The sequence below is a fragment of the Malus domestica genome, chromosome 09 (genome assembly GCF_042453785.1).
Source record: "Malus domestica chromosome 09, GDT2T_hap1".
NCBI lineage: Eukaryota > Viridiplantae > Streptophyta > Magnoliopsida > Rosales > Rosaceae > Malus > Malus domestica.
Window position 1 is genome coordinate 5,801,275 of NC_091669.1, and position 15,369 is coordinate 5,816,643.

Below are 15,369 nucleotides of genomic sequence, written 5' to 3' on the forward strand. Positions count from 1 at the left end.
TCATATACGCTAAAACATACACAGGTATTGAAAGAATTAAAAGCAATCATACCTTTTAATCACTGCAGACTTATAGACAACATATGCAACAACAGGCATCAACAGACGTCTCATGCATAATGATCATTTTTCATGGTTGTTTAATAAAACACAAAACCATCAGTAGAAAATGCAAATCAAAATTTTTCCGCATATATGGAAAAATTCAGCCTTGATTATCAGCTCTAATCAGAAATATCAACACATACCTCCTGCAGATTTCAATTTGGAACAGCGCAACGGAAATAATTATCCAAATTGAAAAAATTAATTTAAGAGTTGAGAGAATCACAAAACCCAGAACATGTTTTGATCAATGAAGTTGCTAATCAAAACCCCAAATTGAGAAAACAACCTCAACCAATAGATTTGCAGAAAAAAAAAACCAATGGTAATAGTTTAAATATATTTTGTCATTATCTGGAGATCACATACCACCGATGCATCTAAGATGAAAACATTGAGGTTTGCACCAGCAATTGGCCACATATCAATCCCCAAAAATCATGACGGTCAATTTTATTTTATTAATTCTCTGCATATTGAAAACGCAATGTCGTTTTTGTTAAACTCTTTTCCAGCGAATTCGTTTAAACCAATTTCGAAACCTGGAAGTCGCAAAATTTATTTATCTATTTATAAACACATTCGACTTTTCTCCTTTACAGATTTGAACTCATGTTTGTGTCTTGTGGCTCTGATACCACATGTAAGAACTTGTAAACAAACAAACACCAAAACCAAAGCATGAACCACAAACAAAAGGAAACCAACCCAAGTTATGTGCACATAAATAACCAGAAAGGAAAACATACCTACAGCTGCACCAGAACTCGTAGCCATTGCAGCAAACTTTCAGTGATCCTTCTCTTCTCTTGCAGATTGTCAAGAGCTCGACTCACAGATAGGTTATGGTCCAATATGAGCGTTAGTTCTGTGAGAAGAGAGGTCACTATATATATACATATAGACTTCACCAAAATAGATCAGGATTTCCTATCAAAATCCTCATCGGAAACAAACACTTGTTTCCTGATGCTAACCAAAATCCTTTTCAGTCAAGGATCAACATTCCTTTCATCAATAAGACTTTCTATCCAAATTGAATACCTATAACTGGTCCTAAAACTTCTCTATCTCATACTCATACTCATATTCTTACAAGAGCCATACAAAGCTTGACCGAATCAACTGGTCCAGTGATATTCTTCTTTTGATGCAGAAACGAAGACAATGATTTTTTGTACAAAGATTTTTGGTTATCCAATTCACAAGATGGTGGGGTAATTACTTTCAGAAGCCAAGGGCGGGGCATTTTTGTTGCCTTCCAAGAGACCAGTCACAGGAGGTCAGGATAAGATGCGGGAACACAGATTTCAGAAAATATATAGAGTTAGAAAGGAAAGGTCAAATATATATTGTAGTGGATTCTCGCTTTATAATTTTTATTTTTATTTTCATGGAGTTCCATCTCATACATCAATGTTTTCGATACAGTGGCCGCAGAATATATCACGGGTCTGAAACTTGAATTTCCATGGCAGCAATCTGTTTACCGGTGTAACGAGGAGTGTTCTTTTACACTATGTTTGGATGAGGAAAATAAACTTGGAATTTTAGTAAAAGTCAGAATTTATAAATTGACATGTATCAATTCCCTTGTTTGGATTCATAAACATAGAAATTTAGAATTTCCGTGTGGAAAAAAAACTTGGAATTTGTGACATCCAATTCCCAAGTTCAAATTCCATATAAATAAATGTCATTTCTCAATTTCTATGATTGAGAGTTTCAAAATAACAAAATATGTATTCAATTCCATTGTTCTTATAGGTTAACCAAACAATAAAATTTACAAATTCTAAGAGTATAACTTGTATAAGTTATACAAGTTATACTCTTAGAATTTACAAATCCTAAAAGTCTTTCTCCTCTCAGTTAAAAGCCAATCTGTATTCAATTCCATATAAATCAGGAAAGCATATGCTTTTAGGATCAGGAAGATATGCTTTCCTGATTTAGTACAGATTGGCCTGTCCTAGTTGGAAACTGATACACTCATACCCTCTATGCATAAACAGTCTGTCTCCTCTCAGTCGTAGGTGATTCCCGCATGACAAGTTTTTCAAAGAGTACAACTCTTTGAATTTGAACGTATTGTCTTTGTTTTCAATCTAAACCGTGGTAACATTAGAGTTGTACGAACTGGAACTTCGAATGGGAATAGCAATGTCATCCACTCGTAATATTCAATTATACTGCAGGCTTGAATCCTATGCGGAAATATGGTAATTTGATTGAAAGCAGATGCAGGCCAGAGGAATTGCTGTGACATGGGAAAGTTACAGAAGTCTACTACTGTGCCACGGTATTGCGGGAAGTTCGGCAGAGAAGCAGCACTGCAAGGAAAGACAGTTTCTGCCAAGAAATATTTGGCCACTGAAGTAGGATTTCGACCCCAAAGGTATACAAGGCATGGCAGTTGGCAGACTCGGAAGTAGAACAAGGGTTAACTGATAAGTAACTTCACTTCGAATCTTTGATTAAGTATATGTACTTAATAACCATGAGTACTTGGCCACAACCTTGCTTCTGAAGCAAGATCTCTGTGAGTGAATTACCGTTTAGCCCCGCCTGTTGCTTATTAGTGCGTGTGGATGAATGATTTTAAACGGGCGTATTCAATTAAGATTTTGAAAGATTTTAGAAGTATTATTAATTCATGGAGTTTGATAGAGTTTTGAGAGTTTGATGGAGTTTTGATGAGTGATTTATTAAAGCATAATATACACTTGCTTGAACCCGATTATGCACATGCTTAGGTCATATATTTTCTCATGCCTTGTCGTCAAGGACTTTATATATTTTCTTTGTGTTATGCTAAGTGATAGCCACAAACTGATTAGGTTTGGGTCCAACTCAATTAGAAACTCTCGTATAAATGAATAAAGACAGAAAGTAAGACAAGTTAGATAAAAATAAAAAAGATCAGAAGTAAAAGAAGTTAGAGGTATTCATCAATTTACCTCTTAAATTTGTGACAATTGGCTAATTTCCCCCCTCAACTTTAATTTTGGCCAATTTCCACCCTCAACTCTCATAATTTGTCAATTTGCCCCCTACTGTTAATTTAAAAAAAAAACATTTCATCTATTATTCCGTTAAGTAGGTATTTGCATGATTGCCTTTGAAGGGCAAACAAGTCAATTTGCACTCTACTGTCATTTTTTCAATTTGCACCCTACTGTCATTTTCTGTTAAGTAGGTTTCCCTACACCTTACCAAAGGTAGACAAGGCCGAGGGAAGAGGCGACAGGGTGTGGGCAGCTGCAAACTGCAAAAGCAGCATATCAAATGGACTGAGTTGCAAACAACAGAGGAGGGAGGCATTGGCAGCAGTCACGGGCTTGGAGAAAAGGAAGAAGAAGAGAAAATTCGAAGAAAAGGAAGAAGATAGAAGATGTAGGGAAAATGACTTTTTTGCCCCTTAAAGGCTGTCATGCGGATACCTACTTAACGGAAGAATAGATGGAAAACTAAATAAAATTAACAGTAGGGTGCAAATTGACAAATTTTTAAATGCCGGTCGAACAAGTTTTTACTATTAAATAAAGTGCTTCAAAGGGAAGTTTAAAACAGGAAAATCGATATTACAAAAGAAGTAGTATAGCTATAAAAAGAAATACAGAGGAAAAAGGGTGCTGAATTACGAAATGCACTTGTAAAAAGTAGGCTATAAACGAGGCAAGTGTCCTCCATAATCATACTTACTGATCTGTGCAACATTGAGTCTCACACTTCTCCGATCATCCTCCATTAAAATCATTGTTTTCTCTTAACTAAAGATTATGACTTTTCTCTACCAACTTCCCAGAATCCAAAGTGCTTGAATTTGATTGCGCATAGGGTTCTCTCTATCTAAATTAAATCTGTAAGAACTCTCACGAATCATGATAGTGTTGCCATTAATTAATTGAGAAATATATAACATCTTTGCACTAATGTTTTGTAACTAATCCCATCATTGTGTAAATGCCTTTTCGTTCCTTGTGGCAAAAGAATAGCTCGTACTGTTTTCTTACTACTTTAGGATTAATTACAATAACACCCCTTTATGTTTATCGTGTTTTCACAAAATCCTTTCACGTTTGAAACATAACACTAATACCTCCTGAGACCATCTTCAAAGGAGATGTCAAATCCTAGGTGGAATTCCATGTAATCAAATTTGAAAGTACAAGTGAGCTCCAACCGATATGTCAATCCTATGTGGATTGACATATGAGTTTTCATATGTCAAATTTGACATCTGAGAAAATGTGATATCAATTTTTTTTAAATTATTTTATTATGTGGGTCCTATTAATGCACAAATTATAGGGACCAGGATTGTCTACCCTCCCATTTTTGGTGCCCTCCTATGCCCTCCTGTTTTGTGTGGTTACGGTTAAGCCATGTTAACATTATATATATTTTTTTATAGAGATAATAAGACAAAAATGAATAGTAATATAAAATGTTGACGTGGCTTAACTGTGACCACACAAACAAGAGGGCATGGGAGGGCACCAAAAATGGAAGGGCAGACAATCATTGTTCTGAAGATCTTAAAAAATGTATTTTAATTGATTTCTTTTTAAAATGGGTCCTACAAATATCATTTATAACAAAGAAACATATCGGTTGAAAAAAAAGAAAATTTAACATTGCAACATCAGCCTTCAAATTAACATTTAACATTTATCTTTTGACATCTCCTTTGGAGATGCTCTGAGATTCTAGTTTACTTTCACATAACCCTTTTAGGGTTGGCATCACCTTAAAATATTTTCTTAAAGACAATTTGCTCTCATTTTTAATTACTTAAACAGAGGGAGAGAGGAAAAGTAGAAAAGGGGGAAAAATAAATAAAAACCTTTTTAAAAAAGGAAAACTAATGAAAAAAGTTTTAAAATTTTGAGTTTTAACGATAAAGATAAAATAAATGATAAAGTGAATAGTATTAAAATTGATTTTTTAGTGTAAAAATATAATTTTTTGTTAAAATAAACAATACCGGGAGCTTTTCGTTAAAATATTTAAAAAAAAAAAGGGTTTAGGGCCTTCCATCCGCATTCACCATAACATAATAGAAATTCTTAACATGCTTCATCCTCTAGCCGTTTTCACAAGAAGCTACTCCTTCGTCTCGGTATTCAAGAAGATTGTACATACATATGCTTTATACACACATTTTGATGGCGAGGGTCCTCACTCATCAAAATGTATTCAAGAAGACTGTGCATACATCACATCATTTGCAACTACCACCAGTTTCACAAGAAATGTAATACATTTTCTACGACTTGTAATGTCATACATTAATTTATAAATTTGTGACAATATGATACGTTAATTTTTTTTTATCAATTTGCACCCCCTAATTCCCTCCCTCTCTCTCCCTTCTTCTTCTTCTTCGATTGATTTCCGAGTCCGAAGCTCTGCAATTTACACCCACAGACTCAGTTTACCTTCACTGCAATTTTAGTCAAGAACCTCTCTGCAAATACACCATGTTTCTTTGCAAGACCCAGTTGCAGAAGAAGCCCAGAAACATATTAACTAAACCAAAATCCACATACTACCAGAAGAATCATTGCCATCGATTCCCGTTCGTCGGAAAAACAAGAATAGAGGGAGAGCCAACGGTTCGGAACATGATTGGTGATTTTTTATTTATTTATTTTTTGTCTACTCTTTGCTCCAGATTCAGAGGGGGTACTTTGTAACATATAGAATTGCAATAAATAAAACCCCACGATTGGTGAATTAGTGCTGCTATTTTGGGTCAATGGTGATTTGGCCAACGGTGAAGAACAAAGGGAAGGGGAAGAACAGAGGGGGCAAAACCTGGGAAGAAGAAAAATGAAAAGACGAACTGGGATTCAAACGAAGAAGAAGAATTTGAGAAGACGAACTTGGGATTCAAGAGAGCAAGAGTGTGTCTGGAGAGGAAGAAGAGAGCGAGAGATTTCAACCCGACTAAATTGTACCGTGGTTTTGGACAGTATAAGCAAGCGGGTGAAGAGAATATAAAAAAGGTGGGCCATGATTATTTAATTCGGCGGTTATTTAATCTAAACGGGAACCAAACATTGTACTTCGTATTATTAGTACTATCCGATGTCTTATACTGTGTGCCAAACATGGCCTAAGAGAGTTGTTTTTTAATTTGATTTTTTTTAGCCAATTTAATTGATTTTAATTGTAAACAAAAAATTATTAGTTTATTGTTAATTAATTAATTTTTTAGTCCAGTTGGCAAAGGAGTGGGCTGTACTCCTGTCACATCATAATTTAACAGCTAAATTGACAGAAAATTTAACGAATTTCTAACATTGCAAAAAATTCATAAGTTGAGGTATGATATTACAATATTAAAAACATGAGGTATGAAATTATGATTCGATTCATAATTAAAGTAGTTTCGTGTAATCTACCCAAAAATAAACATCACATCGAAGGTGAGATTATATTCTGGTAATTTTCTTTTTTGGGGACAAGATTCTTACATCTTTTTCGTTTGTAAAAAGAAAAGATATGAGATATAATTGTCTTGCAAGTAGATCCCAAAAAAAGAAAAAAAAAGAAAAAGAAAAGAAAGACAGCACATTAAAGGGGAGATTATGTCTTTTTCTTTTGTGAGAACAAGATGTTTACTTGTCTTCGTAGTTGTTTAAGTTTTTCATATGTTATCAATCAGGCAAAGTAGATGAAAGTTTGTCCTTCGAAGAAGAAAATCAAACAGTTTACATTATCAGAAAAGCAAAGAAGGCTCCACTATTAAATGTATCCAAGAAGGCTGTACATATATAACATCTACTATCGATTTCACGTGTAATATAACTTTCTCTAGAATTTATATTGAAAAGATACAAGTCTTACTTGCCTTACAAGTATACCAAAAAAAAGACAGCACATCTAAGGTTAGATTATACTTTGGTCTTTTTCTTTTGTGAAAATGCGATTCTTACATGTCTTCGTAGTTGTCAAGTTTCTCATCTGTTATCAATCAGGCACGATTGAGAAAAGTGTGTCTTCCTCAAAAGAAGAGATTAAACCATATACGTGATGGGGAAAGCAAAGAAGACTCCACTATCAAATGTATCCAAGAGGGTTGTACATATATAATATTAACTACCCATTTCACGTGGAAAATAACTTTCTTGACAATTTTTAAAGTGAAAAGATACAAGTCTTACCTGCCTTACAAATAGACCAAAAAAAAAAAAAAGACAACACATCAAGGGTTAGGTTATACTTCGGTCTTTTTCTTTTGTAAAAATGTGATTCTTACGTGTCTTCGTAGTTGCTCAAGTTTCTCATCTGTGATCAATTAGGCACGATTGATGAAAGTGTATCTTCCTTAGAAGAAGAAAATTAAACCGTATACATGATGGGGAAAGCAAAGAAGGCTCCACTATCAAATGTATCTAAGGTTGTACATATATAACATCCACAACTAATTTCATGTGGAATATAATTTTCTCTACAATTTGTAAAAGGAAAAGATAAAGAGTCTTACTTGTCTAACAAGTAGACCAAAAAAAAAAAAAGACACATCAAAGTTGAGATTATACTTAACTTTTTCTTTTGTGAAATTGCGATTCACCGTATACATGATGGGGAAAGCAAAGAAGGCTCCACTGTCAAATGTATCCAATAAGGTTGTACATATATAACATCTATCACTAATTTCATGCGGAATGTAATTTTCTCTATAATTTGTAAAAGGAAAAGATAAGAGTCTTACTTGTCTTACAAGTAGACCAAAAAAAAAAAAAAAAAAGACAACACATCAAAGTTGAGATTATACTTGTCTTTTTCTTTTGTGAAAGTGCGATTCTTACTTGTCTTTGTCGTTCAAGTTTTTTATCTCATGTTAGAATGAAATTCTTCCAAGTCTCTTTAAATTTCTCTCCATTCTTCCCATTTGATTTCAATTTTTTTATCTTCCATATCTTGTTATCATTTTGGGGACATATTTTCCAATTTGTTTATATCTTGGATTGTAGGTTCTTCCTTGTCAGATCGGGATTTTGGTTCGTTTTCGTTCTTGGATCTTGTTGCTTCCCCTTTGGTTACCCTTTATTGAAAATCAGGTAAAAGGTGATCGAGTTGAGTTGGAAGTTAAAAATTCGAAATATAAACACACATACTATGATTTCTTCTCTTGTTCTCGGCTTAGCAAAATCAGTGTCGTATCCATATCCCATCATATCTTATCAATGTGCACATACAGGTTTCTGTGCTTCGTAGTGTTGAAATTTATTAGTTATTATTTTGCTAGCGGGCTTTACTTTTCAGTTTGAGTATTTTTTTTCCCCCTTCAGCTCTGCCTCTGCACGCTGTCTTTATAAACACATAAGCTGAAAATCTTTGGTCTACAGTAGTTCCTGTTGGGCACTTTCTTATGGAACCTATTTTTGCATTCTGTTTTTCGTCGGTGGGAATGCTGGCGGTGGTGAAGAGAACTGAAGAGGAAGGGCGAGCATGTAGAAGAAACACCAACGACCAAAGCTTCTTATTTAAAATTAAGAAATATTTGCCTTTTTTTTTCTTCACATACGCTTGATTAACGTAAAATCTCGTTGATTAAATTGTACAGATTGAACATGACAACTACAATTGTTCCTACACTTCTTAACCGTAAAAACTATGACGATTGGAGTTCTCGGATTAAGAGCTACTTGTTGGCCGAAGATCTTTGGGACGTTGTCGAACGCAAGTATGACAACAACAACAACGAGGCTTTGAGGAAGAAGGATGCTAAAGCCTTATATGCAATCGAGAATTCTTGCGGGAAAGATGCGTATAAACTTATCAAGGACGCAGACACGGCCAATGGCGCATGGGATACTTTGCAAGAAACTTTGAGACCAGCATATAATCGATCATCAGATGAACAAGGTACGTACATACATATTGAAGAAAGTTGAAGTTCTACCAAAAATTCAACTGGCAACCCACACATCTTATAAGTCATTGTAAGGTTTATTCTTTCACCGATGTAAGATTCTTTTACCTTCGTATCCTCACATATATCCATATCCACACATGCAATCAAGAATTCTCACAATGTGATGTGTTACATAATTATTATGTACTGGAAACTGCAGCACATCAAAGTATGCACACCAATTATTTCTTCAGTACTACTTTTACACAGAGCAATTTGTACGAAGGGATAAGAAAAGGAAAGTTAGGAATTGAATGGCATCCATCATCTAAACGTCAAGATTTTCATTTTCAGGTATGAAGACAATTGTTGAAGCGTATATGTCTCTGACTCTGACCCCACTGGTGGTAATGGAAGAAGGGCGCACTGGAGGTATATATATATATACACCATGATCCTAACATATTAAGATTTTTAACCACCACGAGGTGGTACAGTGGTTGGAAACGAATTTCAGGCTCGCATTTCACACGGTATGTTTTAGGTTCGATTCCTGATACTGGTGAATCACACGATGATGATCAAGGAGAGATGCCTCTGTAGTCTTTTTGATCCACGAAATGATAGATTACTGTGGTGAAACCATTTGCTAGTCTTCTTTTAAGAAAAAACAAATTAAGATTTTTATATAATTCTATTTCATGATATAAATTTTAGGCCCAATATGGCTCAGCACTAACATTACACGTGGTGTCTTCAACTTAATCAGGCACCTATATTATTTTGGTTTTGTCCAGTAGATAGAATGTGGAAATGCAGGACTGGTACTAATTAACAGCTTTATCAATAATCCATTCTCTTTTAATTCATCTACCGTAGAATTTCCCATTTGTTTTCAAATTGTATTTAATTATTTTCATTCAATTATGGGAAAGTTAGCAATTGACAAGCATGGCAGGGCATGATAATATCCGTGAAACTTTCGTCAAATATGTGGAGTCTAATGATTGGGATAATGCGATCGAGTTTCTTAGCCAACATCGCCAGCTAGGAAGTGAAAGAATTTTTCATGACCGTACAGCTCTTCACTGCGCAGTAAATGGGTTAAGCAAGTGCAGCGTGCGCAATATGGAACAGTTGATGGAGTTAATGGCAAAGAAAGACTTGGCAATACAAGATATCTTTGGCTGTACAGCTCTTCACGACGCAGTTTGTGATTCTAGAGAGTTCAGCGTGCGCATTGTGGAAAAGTTAGTGGACTTAATGGAAAAGAAAGACCTGGCAATACAAGACTTCCGTTGCCGTACAGCTCTTCACAACGCACTCTGTGAGCCTAGCAAGTTGAGCGTGCGCATTGTGAAAAAGTTGGTGGACTTAATGGAAAAGGAAGACTTGGCAATACAAGATGATCTTGGTCGCACAGCTCTTCATTATTTAGTAAGAGAATATCCAGAAAGGGTTGAAGTAGCCAAATGCATGGTTGATAAGAACTACAATTTACCTACCATTTTTACTACAAGTATGCCTCCAGTTGTCGTGGCTGAGATGCAGGAAAAAGGAAAAAGAATGGCTCGCTATCTCTATTCCCTCACTCCACGCCAAACACTAAGAGTTCGCGATGGAGCTCAACTTATTTCTAGCGGTTTTCTTCACAAGAGATTTGGTATAATTTTATAATTTTTCTCTGTATACTTGCAATATATACTGGTCCAGTTTCAAACATGACCAATTATTAATGCCAAACTTTTCTCAGTGTGATTTTTTTTGTTACAAATTTTTTCTGTATATTTACAATGTTCTTTTTTCACACTTGTATTATATATACAGATATTGTCTGGGATTTGATTCAACGTTATCCACTGTTGACCTTGGCTAAAGACCACAATGGAGATTTCCCCTTAGTAACATTGGTAAAAAACCGTTCAGCATTCTTAAGTGGAAGCCAACTCACCTTATGGGAAAAGTTGATCTATTATGGTTAGTACAAATTACAATATTGCTTTTTATTTTCTCGTCATATTTTCGTAACTGCAATTTTTCTAAAAGGAAAAAAATTGATACAAGTTTAAGTTTGTGATTCACTGTTAGTAATAGTCCACTTCTGTAAAGTTGGTCCAATGACTCGAATTATACATCAACATATTTTTATTTTCACACCAACATACCTCTAAAATTATAAACTGTTATAAATAGTTTTGAACCGATATCCAGTTCTATTCCTATTGATGCAATATATTCACATTTTTGTTTCACATTTTATATGAATTATACGTTCACATCTGTGTTCCGTTGTTGAGAACCCTATTCCATTGCTTTTCTGACATGTATAGTATATTGTAGTTACTATATATAATTAATGAGTAATATGACAAATACGAAAGCGAGTAATACTATATTTATTATATTTTTCATATAACATTTAATTGTAACATCTTTCTAATAGAGGTTAGATATGACAATAGGACGGATTGGGTTTGGATGTGTTATCCATAACTGAACCTGTTTATGGGTAATAAAGATAAGGGTAATTCTATTGCGAATAATACTTATGTACACTTATGAGTGCACTTCCTTATTCACCAAATTGTAAATAATGATTTTTTTTTTTGTCACTGTAAACAATGATTTTCATTGTAGAATCGAAAACGTTCATATTTTTAGTCACTATCTAAAGATCATCTCTACAAAACATCAAATAAAGTAAAAATTGTTTGATCATTCATATGTATAAAATGAATCAAAGATTTGATAACAATTAACATACAAAAAAAAAAAAGAAAAAAAAAACAATTAACATACAAATTTTGCTTCAGAAGAATATTTCTTTGAGTTAATGATTGGATTTGTGTTCTTATCTTGATAGGTATACGCATAAAACCTCTTCCTCCCATTAATGAAAATGGCCTGAGTGATCAAAGGCCTCTCTCAAACCAAAAAAAGAATCAAAGGCATCTAATCTCCTCAGGTATTTTACACGTCTGCAATGCAATTTGGTTTTTGTTAATGCCATGGTAAATTGTTTTATAATGCTACTACAAAAATATATGAACATCTTAATAAAAATTCTATTTTAATCCTTGTCTAAGATTAAAAACTAATTTTAATCCTTGTCATTAAATTGTAATTTTTGAATATTAAATAGGTTGTAATAATTATTGAGTTTTTTGTTTGTAGGTTATATATTGATTCTTATAAATAATAAAAATGTTATTTATCATTGTTCATACAATAAGAACAGTCATATATTATCATATAATTTTCATTGTGCATGAATTTCTCCATATATATGTATATGCATATTACATATTTTTATTATTTATCATTGTTCATACAATAAGAACAGTCATATATTATCATATAATTTTCATTGTGCATGAATTTCTCCATATATATGTATATGCATATTACGTACATATTGATACTATAGTTACATACCGACAAATTTGTACGGAAACATTCGTACCGATACTTCTGTACCTATGAATAAAATAAGGTACCTAAAGTTATGTACTGATACATTCGTATCGAAACTTGTGTACCAATACTTCCGTACCTATGAATAAAATAAGGTACCGAAAGTTATGCCTAGATTGTTTTTGTTTTGTTGTTGAATTTTTTAATAATAATAATTTGAATTTTGAATGAATTTGTATCTATTAATATGATTGGAGCACAAAAAATATACATTAATTATGAATGGGTAAAGAATTTCAAATGGTAAGTTTATAAATAATAAGAATGTGCTATAATTACTTAAATATGGTAAGTTTTAAAAATAATGACTTATATTAGATTTTGAAAACCATTCAGGTTAAAATCTAAAAACAATCTTATTAAAGCCCTAAAATCTAAAAGCCCTTTTTTTTTTGTTGTTTTATTAATAGTCAATATTAATTTAAAATGATTGTAATTGTTTTCTTGAATGAACATAGGAATAATCAATCGTATATATGAGATGAAATTGATGCATGAGCGGGTCCATCAGTTTTTACCTCTCATATTTAAAGCCGCAACGGATGTAGTTCCATCAGTTTCTACCCCTCACATTATTGAAGGCTTGCATGAAGCATTGCGTGTTGCAGCAGAATGTGGGCATGCAGAGTATTTTGTTCATAGGTTTAATGTCGGAATGGATGAGTCCTTTAAATCAAATGATGATGTTTACTCAATTTCATTAAATGATCAAGTGAACAGGACAAACCAGAGCATGTTCCATATTGCTGCTGAATGTCGTCACCACAAACTTTATAATCTTATATATGTCATCCATGAGTTGAGCCAAGAAAAAAAAGAAGATAAAGATGGCCAAAAACGATTCCGTCAAATGCAAGGGGCAGTGGGGCGGAAAGATTACTTTGGCAATAATGTGCTACATACTGTGGCAAGTATTACCTCAGTTTCACGGATTGATCACATTCGAGGCGCAGCTTTGCAAATGCAAAGAGAACTACAATGGTTCAAGGTGACTATTTATATATATATAAATGCTTATATTTATGAAATATATATTTTTCTAGTTTTTGTGGCTATATATGCTTATATTTATGAAATATATGTTGTTTATACACATTTTTGTGGCTATAGTTTTACTCTCATTATCTCATACTCCCTCCCTTATTTTGTTATTGTGTTTATTCAAATTTCAAAGAAAAAAAAAGAATGCAGAATTTATTTCCTTTAAAAATTAAAAATAAAGGTTTGTCGACATGCACAAGCATATTAGGAATACATTAAAATTTAAAAGGAAAACATTATTATGTAACTACGTACTATACTAATATCATATATGGCTTAATTAATGATATTGGGTTATGTGGTGTCTCAAAGACCAAATGTTCAAGAATTAATATGAAGAGAGAAAGATTTCATAGTCACTTCCTTAAAATCTTTTGTCGCAAAAAAATGCAGGAGGTGGAGAGCGTTACAGATCCCAAAGATCGTGAATGTCTAAATGATGATGGTATGACACCACAAGAATTATTTAAGGAGAATCATAAAAAAATGGGGGAAGAGGCAGAAAAGTCAATGAAAGAAACAGCAACTTCGTGTACAGTTGTAGGTGCTCTCATTGTCACCATCATGTTTGCTGCAGCATTCACAGTTCCTGGTGGTAATGATGAAAAGACAAGTCTTCCTAAATTCTTAACTAAAAAAGTATTCACAGCATTTATAGTTTCGGATGCAATCTCGCTCTTTTCTTCAACAACTTCGGTTATCATGTTTTTAGGCATTCTCACGTCACGTTATTCTGAAGATGATTTCTTCAAATCTTTGCCCACGAAAATGATAATAGGCCTTTTCACCCTCTTCTTATCTATCACCACCATGATGATTGTCTTTTCTTGTGCCCTTTACATTATGCTTGACGGGAAATCGTCGATTGTTATTCCAATCATTTTGATTGCCAGTGTTCCAGTTGCCTCCTTCATCTCGATGCAATTTCCGTTGCTTGTCGACATATTTATTTTTACGTATGGACCAAGTATGTTTGGTGAGAACAACAAAACATGGTTTAAATTCCTCTGTGATCTTTATTAGTTATTTTTAAGAAGCTTGTAAAGTGAAGCCAATGTATGCGCTTTTTATTTAGCCAATTATATATGTGCTTTTTCTTTGGTTAATAATGTACGTTCTTTGATCTTAAAACAAAATTCAGTCTTCAATTTATATTTTTGGGCTTTCTTTTTTGGTGAATTTTTATTTTGAGTTAGTTACTAAGACAAGCTCTTTTGTAGCTCTTTTTTTTTTTTTTTTTTTTGTCGATAAAATGAATTCATTGAAGCTTAATTTGGGTTCTTCTTGGGTTTGGGGCATTTTATGATATGGGCTTTACTCTTTTTCCCATATAGATTATCAATCGACAGAGGGTTGTAACAGAAATTGTTCATAATGGGTTTCTCAAGAGCAATGTTTAAAATATCGATGATATCGAAAATATCGGTAGTTCAAAAACATGGAAATTTCGATGGAAATATCAAGATATTATCGATATCGATAAAAATTGAATAAAAACTGATAGGGATTTTACTACTCATGTGAACGGGCTAAAAACTCCTATTATACTTGCAAGAATTACAAGGTTGTTGTAGTATAAACGGATATCGCAAGGTCGTTCTTCACAGGGATTATTAAATAATTCGAAACAAACCAAATTTCAATTAATTATTGTAAAGTAGAAATTGGGATGATTGATTTTATAACCTATTTAAATTAAAAACGAATTTAACTATTAAAGATAAGACAATTTGCAATATTAAAACTAGAGGGAAAAGAAAACAGTTTTGGGAGAAATCAAATTAAGAAAGCACTAGGGTTCCACCTTCACCTAGCAATCCTATGAACTTTTACCAATTACTCATGATTTACACATGCCACTTTGAAGGTTAGATTTT

General features: G+C 33.4%; 1 protein-coding gene across 2 annotated transcripts; it reads left to right on the top strand.

Annotated features, from left to right (window-relative positions):
- The first annotated feature begins 7,922 nt into the window (after nt 1–7,922).
- On the top strand, nt 7,923–14,644 carry LOC103442515 (uncharacterized). Of its 2 annotated transcripts, none has more exons than XM_008381314.4 (8): nt 7,923–8,180; nt 8,687–8,988; nt 9,332–9,409; nt 9,936–10,640; nt 10,805–10,954; nt 11,841–11,942; nt 12,910–13,439; nt 13,886–14,644. In XM_008381314.4, the coding sequence occupies exons 1-8, from the start codon at nt 7,966–7,968 to the stop codon at nt 14,513–14,515; spliced, it is 2,712 nt and encodes a 903-aa protein (XP_008379536.2). In that variant the 5' UTR covers nt 7,923–7,965; the 3' UTR covers nt 14,516–14,644. The 2 variants fall into 2 exon arrangements, with proteins under 2 accessions (XP_008379536.2, XP_017189597.1); XM_017334108.3 differs by having other exon boundaries at nt 8,014–8,180; nt 8,469–8,988.
- The last annotated feature ends 725 nt before the right edge of the window (nt 14,645–15,369 follow it).

Coding starts and splice junctions, on each gene's coding strand:
- LOC103442515 (XM_008381314.4), top strand. CDS start 7,966: ATGAAATTCTTCCAAGTCTCTTTAAATTTCTCTCCATTCTTCCCATTT. Junction 8,989..9,331: donor TCGATCATCAGATGAACAAG/GTACGTACATAC, acceptor TTTCATTTTCAG/GTATGAAGACAATTGTTGAA. Junction 10,641..10,804: donor TTTTCTTCACAAGAGATTTG/GTATAATTTTAT, acceptor TTATATATACAG/ATATTGTCTGGGATTTGATT.